This window comes from Neolamprologus multifasciatus, chromosome 17 (assembly GCF_963576455.1).
Source record: "Neolamprologus multifasciatus chromosome 17, fNeoMul1.2, whole genome shotgun sequence".
Taxonomy (NCBI): domain Eukaryota; kingdom Metazoa; phylum Chordata; class Actinopteri; order Cichliformes; family Cichlidae; genus Neolamprologus; species Neolamprologus multifasciatus.
Genome location: NC_140455.1, coordinates 21708650 through 21735096, shown reverse-complemented (window position 1 = coordinate 21735096; position 26447 = coordinate 21708650). Strand labels below are relative to the sequence as shown.

The 26447-nt window shown below is 42.0% G+C and overlaps 2 protein-coding genes across 4 annotated transcripts; one reads left to right on the top strand and one right to left on the bottom strand.

Annotated features, from left to right (window-relative positions):
* Positions 1-4629: 4629 nt before the first annotated feature.
* usp44 (ubiquitin specific peptidase 44) lies at positions 4630-20761 on the top strand. 3 transcript variants are annotated; one of them, XM_085138617.1, is made up of 6 exons: positions 4630-4752; positions 10061-11773; positions 13033-13231; positions 14615-14723; positions 14917-15167; positions 16024-20761. In XM_085138617.1, exons 2-6 carry the CDS (start codon positions 10214-10216, stop codon positions 16146-16148), a joined length of 2244 nt encoding a protein of 747 aa, XP_084994743.1. In that variant the 5' UTR covers positions 4630-4752; positions 10061-10213; the 3' UTR covers positions 16149-20761. The 3 variants fall into 3 exon arrangements, with proteins under 3 accessions (XP_084994743.1, XP_084994745.1, XP_084994744.1); XM_085138618.1 differs by having other exon boundaries at positions 4659-4846; XM_085138619.1 differs by having other exon boundaries at positions 14917-16138.
* Positions 19318-25556, bottom strand: LOC146499350 (methionine aminopeptidase 2-like). Its single transcript, XM_085138623.1, has 11 exons — positions 25365-25556; positions 23086-23187; positions 22915-22977; positions 22706-22808; positions 21734-21895; positions 21451-21632; positions 21254-21348; positions 21074-21170; positions 20577-20680; positions 20281-20396; positions 19318-20198 (listed from the first exon to the last, which is right to left on the bottom strand). Exons 1-11 carry the CDS (start codon positions 25519-25521, stop codon positions 19946-19948), a joined length of 1434 nt encoding a protein of 477 aa, XP_084994749.1. The 5' UTR covers positions 25522-25556; the 3' UTR covers positions 19318-19945.
* Between the last annotated feature and the right edge of the window lie 891 nt (positions 25557-26447).

Genomic DNA, 26447 nt, shown 5'->3' with positions numbered 1-26447 from the left:
CAGCAGCTCCTGGAAAAATATCTGTCTGATTGGCTACTGTACAGTGTACTGTACAGTGGGTCTTATCAGCCTGCTGAAAACAAGGGTTCGTAAGAACTGTAAGATTGTAAACCATACGGAAAATGTCAAAGTCAAAGGAGCGCACTAGAAGCTGGTAAGCTAGAGCCCAAAATCTCTGATTTAATCAGTTAGCAACACCTGTTGTGATTTATTTAGCTATTTCGAAGTAATGCTGAGGTAATAATACTTATTAAAGTACAGGACATGAGGTCCTCAGAAGTAAAGTTAACAAAGAAATGTGTTTACTAGAGAGAGAGAGTGTGGATGAAAAGAAGACGAAAAAGGGAGGGAGGGTTTGCATGTGTGGACATGAAGGCAGTAAAGGCCTGGGGACATCGAAGGAGAAAAACATTAGAGATGATTCAGAGACATCGCATGGCACATCAACACATACCTCTTTCTCTAAGTCACTCACAAACGCCCCTAATCTCTCTCACACAAACCACTGGTCTAGTGATGTGTACACGCTCGCATTAAAAACACACACTTCTGCTGTTCAGAGGGGGTTTAACGAAGCTTGTATGGATCAGTGTCTACACTCATCTGTACCTGAGAGGGATTCTTCATAAGCAGTCAGAGTGAGCGAGTGTTCAGATTGGCAGACAACATTTCCTGAATAAATCTGTACCCCTGTGTTTCATCTCTTACAGGGAGTTACTAAAACCCTTGATGTACCCTTCTGTACACTTTTGGCCTACATTTTTTACTGTTTTCAGATTATCTAATGATTTGTTGGGAAAGTGGAGAAGCCTGTGTTTGACCGTAGAACCATTTCCTTCCACCTGTTTCACATTCTGGGATCGTGTCTTTGACCTGTAATGACATTCTGAAATCTTGCCTTTGTCTCCAGAAACTGCATTGGCGAGCTTCTTATATAATTACTATATTTTTCCCACATTGGTTGCTAAATTTGGAGTTGTGTCTGAGCAGCAGGCAGTGTGTTGTTTTTTTAGTAAAGCCACTGTCTTCAACTGATAGGATCTACATAGTGAGTGCCACCATACAACCATTATTAACCCCCATGAAAGGGCTGCACCTGCATCCCACACCAGCACTCAAAGCTTCTGCCGGTACACACTGTAGGAAAGGACAAAACACGCACACACTTGATCCATGAATGTGGTAGAGAAGATGGTTAAAGTCAAGGAAAAACAGGCGTAATTGGGTAATTACACAACCTGAGACAGACTCACAGCAACAGGTGGAGACAGACTGAAAGCTAACTGCAATTAATATAATCTATATAGTAGTAAAAACAAATTCGGAGTTGCACAATACTATATCATGATAGTTTGAAAACCAGATTTGTGGCACATAGTTTAGCAGGTTTTTGCTGCACTCATGCACAAACATAATATCCACAGCACTCCCACCATTCTTTTCTTTTAAACTGGGCCAGAACTGGAAAAGATGGATGATGTCAAGGATCATGCAACATATCATCCACATACCATACTCTAATAAAACATTGTTTTGTATTTGATAACTGTTTCACAAAGCGGTGAAAGTAAGTAATTTGATATTTTAAGTAAATATAATATTTAAGTAAGTACATTTTAAGTAAATGTCACCCTTCTTAACAGTTCTGTACACCATCACAGATTCAAGTCAAACAAGATGTGACTGAAGCACCAACATTCAGCATTAATTAAAGGGGTTTTACAACTACTTGGTAAGCTAAACATATGAATTTAATTCACATCCTATATATATAAATATTGGTTTCTCTTCGCTGTGCCTACACGTAGTTTGATAAAGCCTTTTTTTCTTGTTTTAGTGTGAAAATCCTGACTTTAACAAAACACCACTTGGTTCATCTCTGTTCCCACAAATGGGCCAGCAACTAGCCTCAGCTTACCCATCATACTTTCTTTTTCATGGCTCAGGGACATTGGGCCGTTTGTGATACTCCACCCTCAAAAGATGGAAATAATGCCACTCATGTTTTAGCGGTGTCTCTAAAGAAAAGAAAAGAAAAGAAAAGAAAAGAAAAGAAAAGAAAAGAAAAGAAAAGAAAAGAAAGAGAGAGAATAAATATTGTACTGTTGTGGTTTGGCAGTGATTTTTCTGGTGAGGCTCACTAGGACAATATCTGTATGTAAATGGTGCAGCACTGCCCTCTAGTGGTACAAAACCTGCCCCACTACAGTTTGCTTTAATAGTGAAATCTAAATTATTACATTTAATTAAGGATTGTCATTAAGTATATGTTGAGGTGGGTTCAAGTATTGTTAGCTCACAGACTCAAAGGTAAAGCTTTAATATTATTATGGGCATCCAGTCAGAATTTAGAGAAAGAGAAAGAAATATCCTCTAATTCATGCTTTGATCATTAAATGTTTTCAGCTGCAGGTGTGATTGGACAGACAAGAAAAGGAGAAAAGTGGCAAAGGGCTGCTTACTAATTGAGCTTCAAGACTAAAGTTAGTAATTAGAATTCACAAAATGTTGTTTAGATGTCCTGAAAAAGAAAATCATTGTTTATTTTGTTGGTGGAGGTGTAGCAGCTAACGAGGATAAAGTGTATGTGACTTATTTTAGTTAGTAAAAATTATACATCAACACAAATGGTCTACACTTCAAAACCTGACCACGGGATTTTCCTTTTGAAATAGCGACATCTGCTGATTGGTTAGCGCTGAAGGAAATCCAAGGCCGTACACAACGAAGCTCGTTCAACCTTTCCAGGTTATTAATCCATTATCTGGATTTGCGTTTGTTATCAATTCACTGAGTGAATGTCTGCGAATGCATCCAAGTCATTTGTTCCACATTCTTCTCTTTCTAAATTATCTTCCTCCAACCTCCTCAATGCCAGGAAGGAAATCTATAGTGGAGAGCAGAGAGAAAAAATAACCTCCCCTCAATATCATAATCATATTATATCATATGATGTATTACTTGTGTTTGTCAGACATAAAAAGAATCAAAGTAAAACTGTCTGATTAATTTTGATTAATATTAATTTTGATTAATACATTTTAATGACAGTTGAAAGTTTCAGAGCTCTAATGTAAAGTCGTCCCCTTTGTATCCCACACTGAAATTATAATGTTTATTTCATCACTCTGTGATCTCTTTTACAACAGTGTTGCATTTTGCTGTTATACTTTCTCAGTTCTTTATAGATTTTTAATCACCATTTGATAACCTTTCAGTTGTAGGTGTCATAGGGATAATTTCCTGTGGAAGAAAAGTCTTTTGATTTATGAAGCATCTCTTTTAGATTGGTAACATTTTTCACATTTACAGATCTCAATCACCATTGCCCACATATAACAGTGATTATTCCCATGCTGACACAGCCAAGAGGCTGAAAATACAATAAAGGTTTGATGGCCAGAGAGGGTTTGTGTGCTTTTTTGGGGTGTTTGTTTATGTCATATTTACTTTTTAATTTGGTTTTGCTACCCCAGACTTGGGTTATTCCAGGTACCCATCTCGGGCAGGCAGAGTATAAAAGGAAGCCAGATGCTTTTGGTGTATGTCGATGTTTATGAATGGCTGCTGCAAGTAAAAAAGACCCCAACTTGATGGATGAGTTTTATTCCAGCCTCCTATCCTCCAGTCTGACACTGAACACAAGAATTAGAACCACCTTTACCAGCAATAATAATCAAGACTTTATCAGTCTCTCATATTGTTGTGGTGGGATTATGGCCCACTTTTCTTTACAATGTTGTTTCAGTTTGTTGAGTATTTCAGGTATTTCTTTAGGTACAGTGCTCTTATAAGGTGCTACTACAGCACTTTAGTCAGGGTGAGGTTTTGACTTTCACCGAGCAATTGTAGCACCTTGGTTGCAAGGCCTGAAAGTCATGTCCTTAAGAAACAGGAAATAAAAATCCAGCAAAGACCTGGTGCAGGACTTGAGAGATACATGGTGCCATTCAGTTGACCCATCTACCGTTCACTAAAGCCTTAACAGAAATGGTCTCAGTGGAAATATTGTTGTCAAGAAGTCATTCTTAAGGGAGAGAAGCAGGGAGAAAGGGGTGACTAATTGCAGAAAACTGGATTGAAAATCAGTGGCAACAGGTGGATTTGTGGATGGTTCAAATTGTCATCATATATAAAGGAGAGCAAAAGACAAGTATGGCAATGAGTGTATGCTGTAAAACACCTGTAAAACATGATGATATACACCAGGTTTTTGGCTAATTATTCAAAAACAAAATGGTCAAGCACAAGGAATGGACTGAAAATCAGTGAAAAGCAGCCAATTTGCAAAGAAAATACCTTTAGGGAGCATGGAGAACTGTTCCTCAAGACCACTTTAACAAATTAAAAATTACTGGCTGCTTGGCAAAATACAAAGACCTGAGCAGCTCAAGACTCAAGAGCAGCACAGTACTGTAAATCTGACACAAGGTTGTTTTTTTTAGATTAATGTTTGGTGCATGATCCCTGATGAAAAAAGGAATCAAATCAAACTAAAACAACTAAACTAAAACTAAATACTAAATATGCACATTTGTATTAAAATACTAAAAACTTACCTCACAGTTTCACAACAATAAAGCTTCACTTTTAATATACGTACATCATCATCATCATGAAGAACAATAATAATAACAACAACAACAACGTCATGTCTCGCGGACGCGCTCGAGCCAACACCACGCGACAGTGACTGACAAGATGGCGATCATTTCAGAAACAGAGGAGTTACTGCGGTGAAGGAGAGGCTTGGTATGCTGTTTCCTTTCAGTAGCAACTAATTCTGAACATATTTGTGACCGTGCGCCGGACGATGTGTGAATTCTGGCCGAGGCACAGTTGGCAGGTCGGTTATGAAGCCCAGTCCGATGCCGGCGAGCCGATCTCCGGCTGAACGCGTGAACTTGTTTCAGGATTGTCGCCGCTAGCTTGTCAAGCTAATACTACCTAGCATGCTAGGCTAACGTTAGCGGCAAGGGCAGCTAGGGCTCACTAATCTTGAATAAATACAATAAAATTAGACTCTTAGTTCAAACAAAATGTGTTCGCGCGTGTTGTAATTTTATTTTCATTCATTTGAGACGTTTATTTGTGAGACTTTGAAAGCGCTTTCGAGTTAGTTTTACACAATTCAGTATTTTGTAATCGCAACTTCTTACAGCTATCAATTACATGCTAGTGATAGCTGGCTAACTTTAGCTGTTTGGGAGAAACCCTCTGAAGTTGGGCTCCTCGGGCTGAACACTAACGCGTGCTGCGCTCGTGCAGTTTATTGAAATGTCACTCTAGCTGGTTGTGTTGTGTTATGGCTGTTTTACTCAGAGTTAGTGTGAGGCTGTGTGTCGGTAAGACCACGCATAGCCACAAGGACAAACCAAGCAAAGCAAAGCGCGCTAACTTGCTGGTAAAACTTCAGTGACATTAGAAACTCTGGGACAACCCCCCCCCCCGAGAGTCATCGCTTAATTTGCTCAATTAGAAGCCACTGATTTCTTAATGCTGAGCCAGGAGCGTTGCTGCTAAATCTCCGCTCTGATTACTTTAATGTGGATTATGCTTAACCAGCTTCTGGCTCTGACAGCTAAGTGCCACGTTATTCTGGATGTTTGTGGCTCGTCCCGATGCCAGTCAAAGGCTCGGCGCGAAAGCATTTCAACATGTCTGGAGACCAGACAGGATATGTGCCCCGGCAGCTGTATTTATATCATCCATGGCTGCAATCTGATGAACACGTATTGAACACACACGCCCCCTCCTGCACTGGTAAACAGGGGGACTGAGTGCGTTGAGCCATGCTTGTTTTGCTTTGTTAAATTGGTGGTTTATGACTAACTAAACTATAACTAAACATTAACCGAGTTAGAACCGATTTCTCCGCTATCCTGTCCTCTGCAGACATTTTTAGCATGGAAACAACCCTTGCAGAAGTAGTCTTAAGGCCTGTACTATGGAAGTGGAATTTAAGCTTATCCTGACAACTTTAGGCTTAACCCTGGGTTTTAAAAATGACCGAGGCAGTTCACTTTCCTACCTGGATATATTTCCATGCTAACTTATGCTGCAAACGTAACTATTCCTTCTGCCAACAGACTGGGTGGCTGTGGCTCAGGAGTTAGAGCAGGTCATCTGCTAATCAGCAGGTTTGATCCCTGGCTGCAAAATGCTAATCCTGAGTTGCTGTTTGATGCATCTCCTTACATATGAATGAGGTGTGTGTGTGTGTGGATAGCAGATTAGATCCGATTCTTGTATTTTTTTTGTTCCCCAGTTGATTGCAGATAAATAAATTACAAAAATTTTATTTTTCTATAAGCATTAATATATGTTGCTAAAACAAGACATCCATTTGTACTTGTTGACCTTATATCTAATTTGGATGTCAATTACGCCTATGTTTGTATTCTGTCTTTGTATTTACTCTCAGACTGTTGAACACCACTAAGGCTGCAGCTGAGAGAATAAAAACTAAAACTGTCTCTTAAACTTAAGTACTTGAACAATTCAGGGTTTAGTGTCTTGTTGTTGCATATAGATGTCTACATATAGACTAGAGTAGCTGGGAATTGATACACTGACGTTCTGATTAGTAAGTGGCCATTTTATCTTCTGAGCCACAGCAGCCCTGAAAACAGTGGAAACTGATAACAGAATCATTCCCTGGGCATGTTGAACTTGCTCTATAGTACACTGCCCTGTACCCATACAGTGTGCCCATAGGGCACCACTTTGCAAGCTCAGACCCCCACTTTTTTTCCCCCGCAATGATCTTGTTCCCTTGACATCAGTTGGGGGGTGTCAGCCCACTCAAGGATCCCCAAATTCTTAGCAGCTCTGTGGGATTTGAAAAGCAGCCAGAAGAGGTTCTGTGAAGAGTGATTGGTATGTTTTTAGCTGAACCTAGAGCTTCCCACTCATACTGGTTGCGCAGCTATATAAACAATTCGATTTCAATTCAAGTTTCTTTATGCTACAGTCACCTCAAGGCGCTTTATCATTTAAGATGGAGACCCTTCAGTTTATGGGAGAAAACCACAAACCACAACAGTCAACAGGAGGAAACCTCTGGCAGAACCAGGATGTCTTGTGAACAGTTGGCGGTGCCAGTCTGAAACTAATTTTAACATCTTTCAGGTTAAAATTTTCTTAAAGCCCAGCTGCTGCTAACTAGCTATCTGCAGTGTCTCCCTTCTCTTGGCTGAGCAACAGGTTTCAACTTCATTGCAGCTGGAGTTGATAGTTCAACTCTCCCATTTTGGACTGCAGCTGCAGTTGGTAGTTGGGACCAGGTAGACAGCTTGTTCCTGTGTCCCTATGCTGTACAGAGCTAAAGAAGAACTACTGTTGTCAGTTGCTGTGCAAGATGTTGGAATTAGTGTTCATCTGCAACCAGCCAATTGTTCTGCTTGGTTATTGATTTGTCAAAAAGTATTTACAAATAGAAGACTTGCAGAGGAGACATTTGGAAACGGTTATTTTTTGTTGCTTCATTTTCTGAACACTTACAGTGGGGCAAAAAAGTATTTAGTCAGCCACCGATTGTGCAAGTTCCCCCACTTAAAATGATGACAGAGGTCAGTAATTTGCACCAGAGGTACACTTCAACTGTGAGAGACAGAATGTGAAAAAAAAAAAAATCCATGAATTCACATGGTAGGATTTGTAAAGAATTTATTCGTAAATCAGGGTGGAAAATAAGTATTTGGTCAATAACAAAAATACAACTCAATACTTTGTAACATAACCTTTGTTGGCAATAACAGAGGTCAAACGTTTACTATAGGTCTTTACCAGGTTTGCACACACAGTAGCTGGTATTTTGGCCCATTCCTCCATGCAGATCTTCTCAAGAGCAGTGATGTTTTGGGGCTGTCGCCGAGCAACACGGACTTTCAACTCCCGCCACAGATTTTCTATGGGGTTGAGGTCTGGAGACTGGCTAGGCCACTCCAGGACTTTCAAATGCTTCTTACGGAGCCACTCCTTTGTTGCCCGGGCGGTGTGTTTTGGATCATTGTCATGTTGGAAGACCCAGCCTCGTTTCATCTTCAAAGTTCTCACTGATGGAAGGAGGTTTTGGCTCAAAATCTCACGATACTTGGCCCCATTCATTCTGTCCTTAACACGGATCAGTCGTCCTGTCCCCTTGGCAGAAAAACAGCCCCATAGCATGATGTTTCCACCCCCATGCTTCACAGTAGGTATGGTGTTCTTGGGATGCAACTCAGTATTCTTCTTCCTCCAAACACGACGAGTTGAGTTTATACCAAAAAGTTCTACTTTGGTTTCATCTGACCACATGACATTCTCCCAATCCTCTGCTGTATCATCCATGTGCTCTCTGGCAAACTTCAGACGGGCCTGGACATGCACTGGCTTCAGCAGCGGAACACGTCTGGCACTGCGGGATTTGATTCCCTGCCGTTGTAGTGTGTTACTGATGGTGACCTTTGTTACTTTGGTCCCAGCTCTCTGCAGGTCATTCACCAGGTCCCCCCGTGTGGTTCTGGGATCTTTGCTCACCGTTCTCATGATCATTTTGACCCCACGGGATGAGATCTTGCGTGGAGCCCCAGATCGAGGGAGATTATCAGTGGTCTTGTATGTCTTCCATTTTCTGATGATTGCTCCCACAGTTGATTTTTTCACACCAAGCAGCTTGCCTATTGTAGATTCACTCTTCCCAGTCTGGTGCAGGTCTACAATTCTTTTCCTGGTGTCCTTCGAAAGCTCTTTGGTCTTGGCCATGGCGGAGTTTGGAGTCTGACTGGTTGAGGCTGTGGACAGGTGTCTTTTATACAGATGATGAGGTCAAACAGGTGCCATTCATACAGGTAACGAGTGGGGGACAGAAAAGCTTCTTACAGAAGACGTTACAGGTCTGTGAGAGCCAGGGATTTTCCTTGTTTGAGGTGACCAAATACTTATTTTCCACCCTGATTTACGAATAAATTCTTTACAAATCCTACCATGTGAATTCATGGATTTTTTTTTTCACATTCTCTCTCTCACAGTTGAAGTGTACCTCTGGTGCAAATTACTGACCTCTGTCATCATTTTAAGTGGGGGAACTTGCACAATCGGTGGCTGACTAAATACTTTTTTGCCCCACTGTATATCACCAAGATAAGAACCTATGGTTTGAGAAGGAATTAGACCCTTTTAAGTTATCTAAGTCCTTTGATTTGAGGCTTTAGAAAATGTAGCCTATGATGTGGAACTTTAGCCAATTTTCCACAGATTTAAACAGATTTTTTCTACAGCCTCAGTAAGCTTGTCAACCCCAGTGTGAAAGTGACCCTCTTTCCGTAGAGTTGTGTTTATTCACTAGTTATTTTACTACTGGTCCCTGTTGAGGTTGAGAAATGTTTGAGTCCGCATGCCACCTGGCAGTTTGCCTCAGTTTACTCTGCGTAGATACAACCTCATAAAGCAGTCGATGGAAATCAGATGCAATAATAATTTCTGGTTTCATGTGTTTCCTGTAAAGAGAAGAAGATGAAGGTATACATAAAAAAATGTTTGCAGTCTGTGGTTTTGTGTCAAAACCATACATCCTATCACAACAATAGTGATATTGGGTGAAAGGGGACAAAAATGTTGATGTTCTGATGCATAAATTGTGCACGGGAATGAAAGGTCCAGGCATGAAGCAGTTGGAGCAGTTTGTTTTTTTCCCCCCCAATAGTGAATGATGTAATCCTGCTGTTGCTGTCAGGTTGAAGGGGAAAGCTCAACTAGTCAACAAACCTAAAATGGGACTGCAATTAAACCATAGAAGTTATTAAACTCCAGAGTCATCAGTCATCATAAGTTGTTGTTTTTTGTTTTAAACTGCAGTCTGGTTAAGCGTTCAGTTTTATCAAAAAAGAATGAACAGTATATTGTTTGTTGTTAGTCTCTTTTTCATCTGTATTATGTTTAAAAATCCCGTCTAAAAGGATGTGTTTTTAAATGAAGGAATAATGGTGTTAGACAATAATGCTCTAACATGAACACCTGTGGCCTGTACACAGGTAAACTTATTAAAATTCTCACCTAACCTTTTCTCTTCCCTCTCTAGACAACACCACCATGCCCTGGGAGGGTCTCACTTCTCAGTTCGCCATGGTTACCATGGTGATATGAAGCCGGCGTGAAGCGCTGAAAAACAAAGACTTGCACGCCAAAGGGTCAGTTTGACTGACACAGCCAACTTGGCGGGCAGGCTTGTGTAATGGACAGGTGTAAGCATGTGGGGCGGCTGCGGCTGGCCCCAGACCACTCCATTCTTAACCCCCAGAAGTGGCACTGCGTTGACTGCAACACCACCGAGTCCATATGGGGCTGCCTTGGCTGTGCCCACGTGGCGTGCGGCCGCTACATCGAGGAGCATGCTCTGCAGCACTTCCAGCAGCAGGGCCACCCACTGGCGATGGAGGTTAACGAACTTTACGTTTTTTGTTATTTGTGTGACGACTATGTTCTGAATGATAACGCCACCGGAGACCTCAAGTTGCTTCGCAGTACACTCAGCGCCATCCAGAGCCAGCGTTATGAGGTCACCACCCGCAGCGGGCGCACCCTGCGCTCCGCTAGCGCCAGCGTGGATGCCCTCATGCCATCTGGCGTTCGTGAGTTGCAGTTGAGGGACGAGGACCGAATGTTTACCGCTCTTTGGCACCGCCGCAGAGCACTTATGGGACGCATCTTTCGCCTTTGGTTTGGCCTGACTGAATGTGGAAAAAGGAGAGCGGAGGAAGAGAGGAGGAGGGAGGAGGAGGAGGAGCAAAGAAGGGAGGCCAGGGAGAGGAGGCGAGCTCTCAAGAGGCAGCTACAGGAGGAGCTGGAGAACGCTCCTCTCAGGAAGAGTTGTCGCCTGCGTCAGAAAAGCCAGAGAGTTGGGGATCTGACGACCACAATGCTGACTTCTCGCAGGGCACGCAACAAGACGAAAACTCCAGCGCCCCCATCCCTGAAACGCAGACAACGGACCCGAAGCCCCGCCACTGTAACCCCCAAGAAAGCTGGACCAAAAAAAAAGGTCCAAGCAACCCCCAAAGCCCGCAGCCGTTCTTCAACTACCAAATCTAAGCCCAAAGCCGCTTCAGCAACCCTGCATACTGCCCAAACCCCTGTCTGCCGCAAGCAAGGCACCAAACAGGACGGCTCGCCCTTCAAGCGGCGTCCTACCGTCACTCCTGGAGTGACGGGATTAAGAAATTTGGGAAACACTTGTTATATGAACTCCATCCTGCAAGTGCTGAGTCACCTGCATGTTTTCAGGGAGTGCTTCCTGCGTCTGGATTTAACACAGGCACTGGAGCTACTGGCATCTGCCGTCCATGGCCAACTGGTGGGGAAGGCCTCATCGCAGCCCCCCCTGATCCAAAGGAAGGGACTCCAGACCAGCTCGGGCTCTGGGGTGGGGCTGAGCGGCGGGGCGTCACGAGGCCGCAGCATGGAGTTGATACAACCCAAAGAGCCCAGCTCGAAGCACATCTCACTGTGCCATGAGTTGCACACCTTGTTCCAGGTCATGTGGTCTGGCAAGTGGGCGCTGGTATCACCTTTTGCCATGCTGCACTCAGTGTGGCAGCTGATCCCGGCGTTCAGGGGTTACGCTCAGCAGGACGCTCAGGAGTTCTTGTGCGAGCTGCTGGATAAAGTGCAGCATGAGCTGGAGAGCACGGGCAAGCACACAACCAGTGCTGGGGTCCCACAGACGCAGAAGCGGCTCATCAAGCAGGTGCTCAGCGTGGTCAACACCATCTTTCACGGCCAGCTCCTCAGCCAGGTACACACACACTTCACCAAAACAGCCAGCTTACCTGACAAGCTTCATGATGTGTGCACTATAGCTCCACTAAAGACGTTTCAGCCAGGACAAAAGGAAAATCACTGACTATTTAGTAGTTTTTCAAAAAGTATAAATTAATGTTACTAAATAGACATTTTTATTTATTAAGACAGTCTTTCCTGGTTTAAAATGACTGTTTGGGGTTGGCTGAACATGTTAGCACAGTTTGTCCACATATCGTTAAGTCTTTTATTGTGCTAATCAGAGGCTGTGACTTTCAGAGGAGCATATAAAGGCATGAAAATCTCAGATTGGCTCTCATACTGTGTTTGCATTGATTTGAATTCATCCTGTATTCATAATAATCAGAATAAACAGTTCAAACTAAAGAGAGGTGGTTAAACTGTAAGCAAGGAGTATTTATTTTTATAATTTGGATTTATTTTAATAGTTTAATTGGTCTGATTTCAATTCGTGTCTAAACTAATTCTCACTTAGAATTATTTAGGTAAAAATGATCAACTGTTTACACACCAGTATAGTACAGCGCCCCCACCTGGCCCATGCACCAGGAATTCTTCTTGAGTTATTTATTAATTTTACAGACAAAAGCTTCAACTGTTAACTACTATATTTCTGTGGATTCTGGTAACATTAAAAAAACTGCTATAAAAGGAAGAGCCAAGCACACTATTTAAATTTTATCTGTTAAGCTGATATCCATCTACCTATGTAAGTTATCAAGGTAGTTCATTAATGGTAATTAATTAATTATTGCTTATACCAGGTGGTCCTAAATCTGTGTCTTATAACTTTTCGTTGTCTCACCTTCAATAAAAGGGAGGGAAGGAATATAGGAAAATATTCTGACTTGTCGACATGATGCTAAACAGCTGCACCCCTTAAAGGTGGATGAGGATGTAGGAAATGGAGAGAGTTGGCTTGAGGACAAGAGATTAGTCTCTGCTTGTAGAGGCTGAGCACACACGGTGACACCTGCTGCTGCTGCTGAATAGATCGCTCTGTCTTTGCAATCAAATGTCTTGGCCATATAACAAACTCAGACTGGCTTCCACCCCTCCACTCACAAAGGAAGTACTCGCTCTACTCAAAGTGGGTCAGTGGATGTTGTGAAAAGCCCCACATTTGTATTTAATTTCTATGTATTCCCAGTCACATGTAGAAATAGAGATATTCCTTCTGACCTCTCCTCTGTTGTTTGCTTATTTCTTACTCTTTTTCGCCTTTCCATGCAGGTGACGTGCCTGGCCTGCAACCATCGCTCCAACACTGTGGAGCCTTTCTGGGATCTGTCGCTGGAGTTCCCAGAGCGATATCACAGTAATAGCCGGGAGTCGGCCGCTCAGGCTTCGTGCCATTTGACGGAAATGCTGGCCAAGTTTACAGAGACCGAAGCTCTGGAGGGAAACATCTACGCCTGTGACCAGTGTAACTGTGAGTGAGACGAGCCGCACAGTTTTTTTACTTTAATCTCAAGATATTTACAATTTCCACCTATAAAACATGCTGAAAAAAAGAGGGGATACAAACTAAACGATAACTAAGCCTGTAAAAGTATCACTCAGTAACTAAAACATGCTTTATGGTAGAACTAAGTTTGTGGTATAACATTGTTAATGAAGACTGAATGATCCCTCTCGGACTCACAAGTTTAGACGTGGAGAGACAGACGAGACGGATGAAAAACAGCTGTGTCCAAACTCACAGAGGGAAGATGTTTTTGGACATTTGATCAGCCTAAAGAGAGAGAAATTCACCAGAATTAAATGTAGTAATTAAAATGTCGAATGACTATTGTGGGATACAGTTCTGAAATACTTGGGTCCTTGGAGATAACAAACCCCGGAGTGATGTTTTTGGGACTGATACCTGAAGTGGCATGATTCAAAGCGAGCTTTGACTGTTCTATGTTTAAACCAAAAAAAAAAAAAACAAGGCTAAAAGGACAGATCGGTGGCTGGATAAGTAGAAGAAAGGCACTACATGGCCAGGTGCCTATATAATCTATGGACCAGATGTAAAGTAAAAACTTGGGTCACAACCTTAATTTCTATGAAAGCCTGAACATTTAAAACTACTGAAAGTGGTCCCTGTTAACACAGTGTGTGTTTATTGTGCTGTAAAAGTATTATTTTTCTATTTTTTTCTATTGTTCCCACTTCCTTTTCCCTCCCATGTGATATGCTCCCTTCTAAAATTAAAAAAGTCCAACAACCACCGATAGCAACCAAATTGCACCTTTTAGTCACATCTGTGACACTGAAACAACAAATGGAAGCATTTTGGTGACTATAAAACATGTTACCAGCGTTTCATTACGTTGATGCCGTGCTTTTCGTTGCTGTGCAGCACTCACACCGCTTGGCTGAAATCCAAGCAAACTTCCAATTCCCTACTATCACAGTGAGGGTAAGATGGGTAAAATGATTGGCCACAGTCTTGACTGACTCAAATGTTGAAAGCCTGTAAGTGCCTGTCGTGAAAACAAAACAGGACATGGTGGGGACATTCCGGTTTGTAGGCAGCAGCTAATAAAAAATAAACATACCCAACAACGGTATCCAGGAAATCAAGGACATGTTTTCACACTTCTAAATGAAAGCATTTAGAAGTGTGGTTCCTTCAGGACTAAACTAACACAAATATCTGCACTGCTTCTCAGATCTACTCTAAAATGTTCATGTAAAATGGCTTTATCGCTTTGCAGCAGCTTACATAATCACGGGGTCACGTGACCGCTTTAAAGCTGCGTCGACGCTCACAAAAAGTGATCTTTGTGCTGTGTGTCAGCTCTTTCCTCTCTCCACGTGTGTGCAGCTGCCAGAAGACGGGCCTCGTCCAAGCCAGTCATTCTGACTGAAGCACAGAAGCAGCTGATGGTCCATAAACTGCCTCAGGTCCTAAGGCTGCACCTCAAACGCTTCAGGTGAGGAGACGTTAACGCCTGTGGAGTTGATTGGATTAATATAACCGTGTCTTAAGTGTTAACTCAAATTTTCACTTTATTATACATGGATGTGACTTCTAGGGACGAGACTCTAGTAAGAACACTAATAACCTTCAGCTGTTCTTAGAAGATCACCCCTCAGCTTTTTCTCTGCCTTCTGATTGGTCCTCAGGTGGTCTGGGAGGAACCACCGGGAAAAGATTGGAGTCCACGTCAGCTTCGATCAGCTCCTCAACATGGAGCCCTACTGCTGCCGAGAACCCTCACCCAAAGCCATGCCCTACTCCAGTCCCAGCAGCCCCAGCGCCACCGGCTCGCCCCGCTCGAAGCACTTCCTTTACGAGCTCTCGGCCGTGGTGATGCATCATGGGAAGGGCTTTGGCTCCGGCCACTACACTGCCTACTGCTACAACACAGAAGGAGGTAAGTCATTTCTTTACTTCTTTCTCTGTGTTTGGGTTTAAGCAGGGAAGTGTACACAGCAGTGAAAGCCCCGGTCACAGGGGGATTAATGCTGTGGGAACTGTTCCCTTCATCCTCTCAAAATGTCCACATTAAAGTCCAGAGGTTCCTCTGCCACAGTGAAATGCCACTGAAAGGATTCTTATGAGATCCATGCTCAGGATGAATTTATCTTGTCAGAACGAAACACGGCGTCATCGTCGCCGAAAGAGTCAAAGTAACGCCTCATATTCCTGCAGAAATGATGACGTTCCCTTCTCGGCCCTCTCAGCTGTATTTGCAGGTTATTAATAGGACATGAGGAAGCTTTCAGGATTATCGTTCCAATTTTACCACCTGATTCACTCACTGCTGCATGTGAACAAGGTTAAATGTAGTTTAGTTTCTTTCCTGCTGATATTTATATACATGAACTTCTGTGTAACCTGAGATTATGGTTAGGCTAAGTTAATCTTTGTTTTCAGTAACTGGCACAAGGCTTTTTGCTTAATTAAACTTGAGGTATTTTATTTTATTAAACTTAAAATTAGATTTTAAGTTTTTAAGATATTACCAGGTTGTGTTGATCTTAATTTTCCCAACATCTTGTCATGTTGAGTATTCAGGATGTGATTTTGATACCAGTTCTACAGAGTAAAAAACAAATATGTGCTCCATGGGGTTAAAAGTAGAATTTGAGTGCTTTTCCAGTTGTTTAGCCAGTGTCCAAGTATGTGGCTCTGTGGGAGCGGGATCTCAAAAACCAACCCCAGTAAACAAACGTGTTGTTCCAAACACATGTGCTCATCTGGGTAACTCGTCCCTCCTCTTCCTCCAGGCTTCTGGGTTCACTGTAATGACTCTAAGCTGAACGTGTGCTCGGTGGATGAGGTCTGCCGCGCTCAGGCCTACATCCTCTTCTACACGCAGCGAGTATCTCAGGACAGAGACCGGCCGCTATAGGACTACACCCCTCTGTGAACCCCGCTGCCACCTCCCCAGCAGCCCAACTACTCAGCGAGGTGACATCAGCACAGCCCCACCTATCGGTCTTTCTCTTCCCTCTTTCTTTGGGCATTTTGTATCTGGGAGGTTGGGTCTTTTTAGTCTATTTTTCTATTTAAAAAAACAACAAAACAAAAAAAGGAGGTGAGAGAGAAAGGACTCGTTTGTAAAGTTGGGTTCTGCTTTGTGAACTTGTTGTATATTGTGTTTATATGTAGGTTTGTTTGTTTTTTTTAAAGATTATGATGTTTGTGATTCATGTACAGTTGTATTTTATAAAGAAGAGAGCGTCAGCCAAGGTGTCTGTGTCAAGCAGCCAGTAGACTTTGGTCAGGCATGACTGCATACTCTACAGGTATGTCTGCTTACCTGTGCGCGAGGCTTGTTGATTGTAAATGCTGTGTTTTGGGGGTTTTGTTTGTTTTGTTTTATAAATCAGCTGAAATGTTTCTCAGTCACTTTAGATAGTCAACACAGAACTGGATGTAGGGTTATAAACTATCATTCACTCAGTAGAAATGGCCTCCGTGTGTCTGAGACAGGTAAACATTTTCACAGGCGTCCATCCCAATTCCTTGCCAAAAATGCACTAATGTGTATAGTACAGGTTTTTAGTGTTGGTTGTTTAAAAATCTGTACACGAGCAATGTTTTTCACTCTGAGGCAGACCTCAAGCCAAAGTATTTGCGGGAAGTATTTGGAAAACCCTGCTTCTCCTAAACGGTTCAGTATTTTATGGAGTTTTTCTGTTTTTATTCCTGCTTTTTAATGACAGCTACGAATGAGTGTGACAGGGCCACATTAAGAAGAAGGTTAGATTTAGAAAATAATTTGGAGTAATGTTGAAATATTATTCTAGAAATATAGTTAGAATTTTGAGAATAATTTTGCAATACAAAAACATTTGAGAATAAAGTCTAAATTTTGAAAAATATTGGAATAGTTGCAAGAATAAAGTTGGATTTGAGAAAAATGTCAGAATGCGATTAAAGTAACTTAAAAAAATTAAATACCAATCTGAGAATAAAGTCTGTATTCTTTTGAAAGGAAGTCAAAATTTTGAGGAAATTAGTCCAAATTATGAGAATAAAGTTAAAACAGTATTACTGAGACTACAAAAGAAAGCATTTCTCTTTTAGTACACAAGTTTTGTGATATTAAAGGTGAGGACTATCTTTTCAGGGGAAAAAAATACAAGTAAAATTGAATGAGGCCTACAGCTGTGTTCTACTCGAGAGCTCGGGCTGATGTTGCTGTTAATGAATTTTTAACACTTCAGAAATGGTCTGTGATCTCCAACTGTCACTACTCCGCAGACTAGAGAGTATATTTCAAGGTTTTGACTTTATTCTTAAAATCCCAGCTTTATTTTCACCATGCTAAGTTGTAAATCTATATTTTCTTACCTAATGTGGTTTTTGGTTTAATATTTTTTTTATTTGGCTCAGTGCTGCCCCCTGTCTGCCTAAGAATGTAACTGCATAACCGTAAACCATCCCTGACTAGGCAGATAACTGCTGTACTTGAAAAGTGCCCTTTAACAAAATAATCTATTTTTATAGTTCATATCAATTCAGCAAAGTGGGAGTCCCACACAGACCAGCATTTAGATTATGAATGTACTTTTTATACAATTCTTCTCAGAGATTTTACAAAGGAGGCCATCGACTGTTTTAAACGTTTTATACAACCACTTTGTTCCGATTGTTGAAAACCACCAGCAGTTAACAGATTTCACTGTTCAATTGTCTTCCCTCTGAGCAGAGGGGAGTCAAAGCACACTTTGTGTATTTTTTTTTGTTTGTTTTTTTCCACTGTCCGCAGTTCTGTTATTTGTTGGCATTTTGGTTACTGCTCCATGGATGCGCCGTGTGTAAATTGATGGAAGTTATACTATGCAAATTATTACCTCAATTTTTTTGTTTTTTCTAGAAAAAAAAATTACCTCAATAAATGAGAATATTTTTTCATTTTTCTACAAAAGATGCCCATCTGTGCTTCGTTATTTACCTTCAATCTACAATGCATGAAAACTCCCCTTATTGAAAAAAATCTTGTGTAGGAAATGTTTCATACATATATTAGAGAGAGGTTTGTCATGTACATGAATAGCTAAGATAAGATCTATTAATTGTCTGAATATATATCTAACATTAGCAGCTAGTTAGCTTAGGAAGATTAGCAGCAAAAACAAGCACACTAAAGTGATTATACCCTGACCAATATAAAATCCACCTTCCGGCATTTATTTTGATTAAGTTACAAATTTAGAAAAATTACTTTTTAAATAAGACAAAAGCAGCTATAGTAGTATAACATAGCTAACAGCTGCTACGATTAGAATAAGCAAGGAGAAATAGCTAGGCTAAACAGAAAAAGCATTTCTTTTAATGGTTTAATGTTTAGAAAACATAGCTGATTATCATAGCAAAGATTATTCGATTATCAGATCAAACCACCCTGCCTAACTGGTTAGCTGTGTCCAGTGAAGCATAACATTCAGTAAAATGTAATTGTTTTAATAAAGAATTAGCTAGATGAGATGGGGTAACTTCATTCTTGGTTCTCTTTGATAATGCTGTGCTAGTTTTAGGTGCTCATCCTGCTAAGCTAATGTAACTGCTTGTTAGTAACAGTCTCCAATCTTCATGCTAAGCTTAAATAAGCCATGTTAACCTTTCTAAGTGGTAGCATCCTACTTACAGGTATAAAACCATTTACCATTTTTATAAAATTAACAGCTGATTAATCAATAAGGTTAAATACCTAATTTCACTAAACCAAGTCTGAGTTTAAAATAAGCATGGATGGGAAGGTAGCCTAACTTTACCTGATTTTTTTATTTTATTTTATTTTTTTAAATGTTAACCACCGTGTGATAGAGTAACGCTACTACCAGTTACTCCTAAAGACACCCCAACATCCCATGAAGTTATGTTTCCCCATCTTGTCTGAGCAAAATAAAGATTTGGGTTTGCAGAACTTTTGGGGGCTTCCTCTGTTGTAGGAACAAAATTAAGAAAATACACCGTTTAGGTTTCTTGCACCAAGTCATCAGTAGGGAGCCCACAAATGAGCAAAATTATTTAATTATTTTTTTTTCTTATAAAAGCATTATCAGGGAGAGTTTGAAAATGAAGCATTTTAATCTGGAACAGAGTGGCAGCAGCCATTTCAAAGATACTTTACAAATACCAAAGAACCGATAAGCGGAGGGCCATAGTGCAGAGTTCCCTCCTGTTGCAACAGAAGCCAAACATAGAGCTGCAGGTGACCGGTGGGTGTCTGTATGAATATCTAACTACAAGACCACCTCTTCCCCAAGCTTTTAAATGTTAGGAACAGTCTGCAAAGACTTTGGGCCATGCCAGCATGCAGGCCTGACCACTTCTTTAAGCCGTCAGTGGCCTTGGTGCTTCATTTTAACAGAGCACCAAAGCACCGGAGGCTCAAAGTGGAGAGAAACTCTTTGAAAACTGGGGTTGCACTAAATTCAGCAGCAGCTTAAATGTAATATTTTGCAATATGATAGTCCTGATGGAAACTGGAAAAAACAAAAAGCTCTATCCAAGAGAAAGGTGTGGGCTTGTTTCTTTAGTTGTGGTTGATGGCGGAGCGCTCAGACAGCTGCTTCTCCTTCCCTGAAAGCTGTGCACTGTCAGCGTCTGGCATCCTTCACTTCATCCCCGAGTTCTCCAACAGGTGCTGTGTGGTAGTGAGGGGGCGGGGTCTGGTGGTGCTGAAAGGTAGGGGTGTCAGTAGTCGTCCCCCCGGCTCACCACCTCCTTGCAGGTGGGCCTGAGCAGGATGGTGTGCTCGAACTGAGCGGTGTAGCAGCCCTTGGTGTCGCAGAGCGGGGGGTAGGGGTCCACGATGCCGAGGTCGCACAGGTTCTTCAGGGCCATCAGGTACTTGCTCTCGCCTAGACGGTCCAGCCAGCGCCGGCAGAACGCCAACGTGCCAAAGTTCTCGTTGATCACGTTCAGCAGGTGCTTCGCTCGCGGCAGCCTGGAGAAGAAAAGGAGTCAGTGAGTTACTGCTAACTAATACGCTCCCTGTCCAGGCGAGCTAAATAAACACAGGCTCTCACCTGATAGGGACGTGGCCGACGTCAAAGTTTTTCATGTAGTGCGAGCACTCCATGTCGTCGTGGACCACACCTTTACCCGTGCTGCCGAACGTCTCGATGGCGTACACCTCGCCCTCCTGTAGAGCGACACCCGAGTCAACGAAAATAAAATCGTCAGAAGTGAAGCTGAAGGTGCTCTTCAGCTTCTTTTTACAGCGTTTAGTTTTTTTTTTACTTTTTAGAAATTCTGATATTGCGTTAGAATCACGTGCAGTGAGTAAGCTGATCAAAATGTGAGGAAACCAGGAAGTACTTGCCTCCATTCTTGTCGCTTCTCCTCCTTTAACGATGGGCACCGTCTTTCCAGCGTGTATCCTGTACTGACCGATGGAATGACCGTTCAGGTTTCGGATGGGCTTCACTGCGACGCAGGAAAAAACGAAATGTAAGTTTTCCCCAGTTTTAAAGTGAAAATATTCAGTTTGTGTACACACCCACACACCAGCACAAAAAAATCAGCAGAGGAGAGACTCCGTTGTAGATTTATATCTTAGAATAATGCCCTGAATCTAATTTTTCATGATCTGCATATTCAAAATTTTTGGTTCAGTGTCCTTTTTGATGCAAATCTCCACCTTTATCCAGACTTGAGATCGGAGGAAACAAACAAAAAAATAATTCAGATGAAATAAATGCACGAGTCTGTGAACATTACCACACGAGTCATGGTGCACGTAAGGGTGGATTTTCACGGATAGCATAAACTACTGTTTTCTATAAAGTTGAGTATCCTGTAATGACAGTGTGATCTCACCCTGGTATGTTTTGCCATCAAGCTCGACCTCGTAGGACTCCATCACCTCTTGGATTGCCTCTCCGACATCACACAGGCGCACATCGATGCCGGCGTTCTTCAGAAGAGAACAAACATGTTTCAGCTGCAGGATCCACAAACACACACCAACTAAAAACGAGGCGTCCGTTCAGGTCTTACTTTGATTCCGGTATTGGTGGCGTCTTTCACGGCCTCCAAAAGCTTGTCGTACTTTGGGTTAAACGTGACGGTGAAGGCACAGTCAATGATTCGCCCTGCGGGCAGACACCGGGAGAAAGAGGCACACCAGTCAGCTTCCAGTGGCTGATGTAATTTTAAACAGCAGTAAAAGAAGCAGAAAGGTTCAGTCAGCGTACCGTTGATGTGAGTGCCAAAGTCGATCTTGCAGACATCGTCGTACTGGAGGACAGTGGTGTCTCCAGCGTTGGGAGTGTAGTGAGCAGCACAGTGGTTCAGGGAGCAGCCAGTGGGGAAGGCCAGGCCGGCGTTCAGCCCGTTCTCCTTTATCAGCTTACGAGAGCAGTCCTCCAACCGCTCGCTAATCAAAACAGAGAAGGGCATCAGCAGGAAATCCAAATCTTCTGATCTAATTCCAAAAACGCCGCCTCTACGAGCGACAGAAGATAAAAGCAGCCTCACCAGATTTCGATCATTGTCATGCCAGGTTTCAGGAAGCTGTGGACATGCTTCCGGACCTGCCTGTGCGCCTCGGCCGCCTGCCTGAAGTCGTTCCACATCTCCTCGTTAGCTTTATCCAGCACCCGCTTCTCCTCGTTGGTCATGCGTGACACGGCGCTGCGACTGGGAGGCGAAACAAAAACAGCAGCGCAGCACGTTCAAGCATCAAATTTGGATTCAATTACAGTTTCTAAAGCTAATAAAAACATCTGGAGACCACATTCTTCATGAATATGCACCTGCTGAAACTACTTAGTTGTATGTTTTTGTCTTTACTGGAAAATACAGAGATTCTCTCCTCTGTTAAAGACAGAGATGAGTGAGTAATTTTTCAGATCACAAGATAAAAAGTGTTTCCCAGAACGAGGAAATAAAGACTGCGATATAAACACTGCACAGTGTGGTCCACAGCTTGCTGCAGGAGCCTCACATGTAAAACCTCTGATGTAATTCAGCCAGAAAACACGGGAACAAGAAGGGAAGGCAATGGAAGTAAAGATAGATTAAATGAAACCTGCACACCTCAGGCACACACTCAGAGGAAATCACTGAGTGTAGCATGGACTTAGCATGGAAGGACTTCCATGCTAACTATTGTTACTGTTAGTACCACTCTGAGTGATACTAACAAAAAGAGAATAAGTTAGAGTGATGTTGAAATATTATTCCAGAAATGTAGTTAGAATTTTGAGAATAATTTTGCAATACTATTTCAGGAATAAAGTCGAAAATATGCATTGCAGGGAAATCCTATTCCAAGTGTCATTCCAAAATGTCTATTCCAAGAGTAAGTTCAATTTCCAAAATTAACTCAGAAGTTTTAGAATAAAGTCAAAATATTATTTTGAAAAAACCCACCTGGCAATTTAAAAGCTAAATAGATTTAAAAGAAGTAGAACTTAAATTGCAGGTGTAGGTGTGTGCTTGTCTTACCCATCCTGAACGACAGGGTATTCACATTCCTGTCCAATGGGGAAAACTCCGCTTGGGTAGAGCTCACAGATGGGCACAGATGGAGGATCAGTCTGACATTTGGCTGTAAAAACACAACAAAGACTCACTAACAGATGTCTTACAGAAACACCTGGCTCCGGTATAAAACACACCGAGTCTGCTTTTCCACTAAAATATCATTAACTCACTTCCTTTCTTCTTCTTTTTCTTCTTCTTCTTCTTTCCTGCAGAGTTCTCTCCATCGTCTCCGTCTGTGTAAGTTAAGACTTTTTTTTAAAAACTAGCTACTAAATCCAATGTTTACATTTGACCTGTCCACACCACCGCAGGTTAAAGTGTTGATGTTTGACTTCAGTCACCTTCCTCGCCCTCCTCTTCCTTCTCTTTGTCCTCTATCGCCTGCTTCTCCAGCTGTTTGGTCACCTCGGCCACTCCGTCCGCCTCCACCTCTGCCTCAGTGCCTGTAAACAGATGCCAGTGGTCCAGAAATGAATCATTACTCACTACTTTTAAAATATACATCTTTAATGGCCTGATAGGGAAGCAATATCAGGGTTAAAACAAAATAAGATGTGAAGGTCTGATCCATGCTCTCCTGAAATCTCAACACTATAATCCACAAATGAGGAACATCCTTCAAGAGATTCAAGATTCGTCACATGCATAGTTATACAAGTATAACACGCAGTGAAATGTAACCTGACACGCTCCTCGACTTGTGCAAAAGGGGGGAGAGAGGAAGAACATTATATATTATATACATTAGGTGAATGTGCAGTAGTAGCACTGTATGCAGCAAGCAGGAGAATTCTGTACATTAAGTGAATTAAATAAGAATAGACAATCTGAACATTTTCCTGCAGTTTTTGATGGATGGATGATTAATCCTGCTTTAACAGAGTTTTCCCTGTCTGATGAACCTCTACAAAACTGGCTTTTATTAACAGAATTGTTAAATGTTCTGACAGGACCTGTGCCCCTCTTTTCACCTGGGCAAAGATCATGGCACACACACAAAAAAAACAAAGGCAATATTAAACTGCAGAAGGGCATGCTGGGTGATGACAGCGTGAAGGTCTGTTTGTGCTCACCACAGCTCTGCACCATTTACACCAGCAGCACTGAGGGCGCATCACTCGCTGGTACAGGAGCCAGCGACTTTTCATTGACACTATGCCACAAATAACCCATCAGCCAGGATTCTCCATGACACCACGGCCAATTAGAAAAGGAGGAAGAGCTTAATGACGCCAGACGGTAGCCAGAGGTGTATGGATCAGTGTTACAGAGCTCAAAAATTGAGTGAACAGAGTCTTGCTATCAGTTTGGCTACTGCTGGTCTTGTTGGTTAGCATAAATATTTCTTGGCTTCCAAGGCAACTGCGTAAATTTGCAGATGGGAGGGGCTACATGCTGCATTCACACTTAGTGAAGACAGATACAAGAGCAGAGATGGCCTCAGAGAGGAGACGTGTCTGCTGGTATTCAAATAAAACAAGGCTTGTTTTGCTTCATTACCTCCTCAGCTGAGTCTGTGCTGGACCTTCTGTGTGGGCGGGGCTCAGTCAGCTCTACCCACACAGTTAAAGATAACCAGATGAAGAAGAGATAAGTACTGTTGTGTTATTGTCCTACTTGAAGGCAGTGTGCTTTTGTTTCATTTCTTTTTTCTCTTAAATAAGAAAAACAGATCAGACACAAAACTGACACCACTGCCCATTCCCATTTCCCATAAACTTAAAATATGGCTTTTAAATGAATGTCTTAAATTACACAGTGTATAAAAGCTGTATTTTATTTTGTAATGTTCTGAATGTTATTAACCATCTAATAAGTAAGAAAAATATTTTTAACTGCGGCTAATTTTCAAAATAAACCTTCCTCTGTTCTTTTCTTACATAATAAGTCTGGCAAAGGGAGAATTACGAAACAGGAGAGCTTGGCTGAAGCTCGGCGGGGGGAGGGCGGCAGCAGAAGAGAGGACAGCTCCTGGAAGGACTATCTTCCACCCTAAAGCTGCCCTTCCACGACAGAGGGCACGTTTCCCGTGGGGAGCTCCGCTTAAAGTCCGGTGTGCTCGCTGAGGCCCAAGAGGCACAGCGGTAGCCCAATCTGCACTGTACTGCGCCCGCATGTCCAACGAGTAGGACGTCGAGAAGCTAAAACCACTCAATTACACTGCTTCCGGTGTAAATTTCAGAATAAAGCTCACGATGACCGCGGTTCCTGTCACAATGCCAATGGAAACCAAGAGATGTAAACTAACACTGTCTAAATAATATAGTTAATTCTTCCAGTCTTATTCCTAAATCTCATATAACTGACGCATTACAGCTCTTGTAATGCATGGCTCAAGATCTCTTCCTATATGTCAACACATTATCTCACATACTTTATCATGGAAATCAGCATCACAACTTCAATAAAATTTTGCCTAGCAAAAACAAATCACAATTACTTAATTTAGCTTTGAAACAATACACGTTGATGCAATTTAAATATTACATTTATAATTAAAACTTTAACGGTCGATTTTATTTTGAAGCCGTATGCATATATTTCCGGTTTCGTCGCGGCTAACTCGTCCGTTTAACTAACATTAGCCCGTTAGCACGAGACTTCACCAGTCGTGGCTCACCTGTCGCCGCAGACTTGTTCTTCTTCTTCTTTTTTCTCTTCTTTTTCGAGGTTTCCTCCGCTGGGTCGGCCTCCTCTCGGTCCTCCGCTTCTCCGTTCAGCTCCCGGTTCAGGACCGCTTTCTGCTCTGCTACCCGCTCCGCTATTACGTCCGCCATGATCGCAGGCGCTGCTGGAAGAGGAAGCACAAGGGGTTGTGGGAGTCCTCAGTATGTGTTGCCTTCATGGACACCCGGGATTTTTTTCTTGTCAGTAAAACTAATTGCATTAATATTTTATTTGTAAGTACAGAGGGACTATGTTTTACTAAAACAAATACACATATTATCTCAAAATATTTAATTATAATATAATTAAATATACTCACACCTAGTGAGTAATCATATATAATTACTCAATAGTTGTGAGTCTTTAATAAATTTAGAAACATTTATTTAGTAAACACGATACAAATGGAAATAATAAAGGTTTTTATTATATGTTGACCCACGGGCACTCTAAAAACCAGGAATAGGTTTAATCTCCCTGCAATTTCAGTTTAAATAGTACTTTCAGTGTGGTGGCACATGTTTGAAATGCTTAAAATAAATTGTTAAATGACCACACCCTTAATGCACCACACACTGACTGCCATATTTGGTCTTTAGCATTTGTTTAGCAGTTAACTTGTCTGCCAGATGAACGAAGGTATGATTTGAAATATTTTTATAATGCGTTGAGTTTAAAGACGTTTAATCAGAAACCGGAGCTTTATACGCAGCCCCTGAAGGCATCACATAGTAAAACATGCCGAATCAGCTGAAGAGGAGCTTTAACACCTGAGGAACCAACACATGTGATATACGAATAATTAAAATGGTAAATGGCCTGTATTTATATAGCGCTAGTAAAGCGCTATATAATGCTTTACATATCCAGTCATCCACCCATTCACACACTGGTGATGGCAAGCTACATTGTAGCCACAGCCACCCTGGGGCGCACTGACAGAGGCGAGGCTGCCGGACACTGGCGCCACCGGGCCCTCTGACCACCACCAGTAGGCAACGGGTGAAGTGTCTTGCCCAAGGACACAACGACCGAG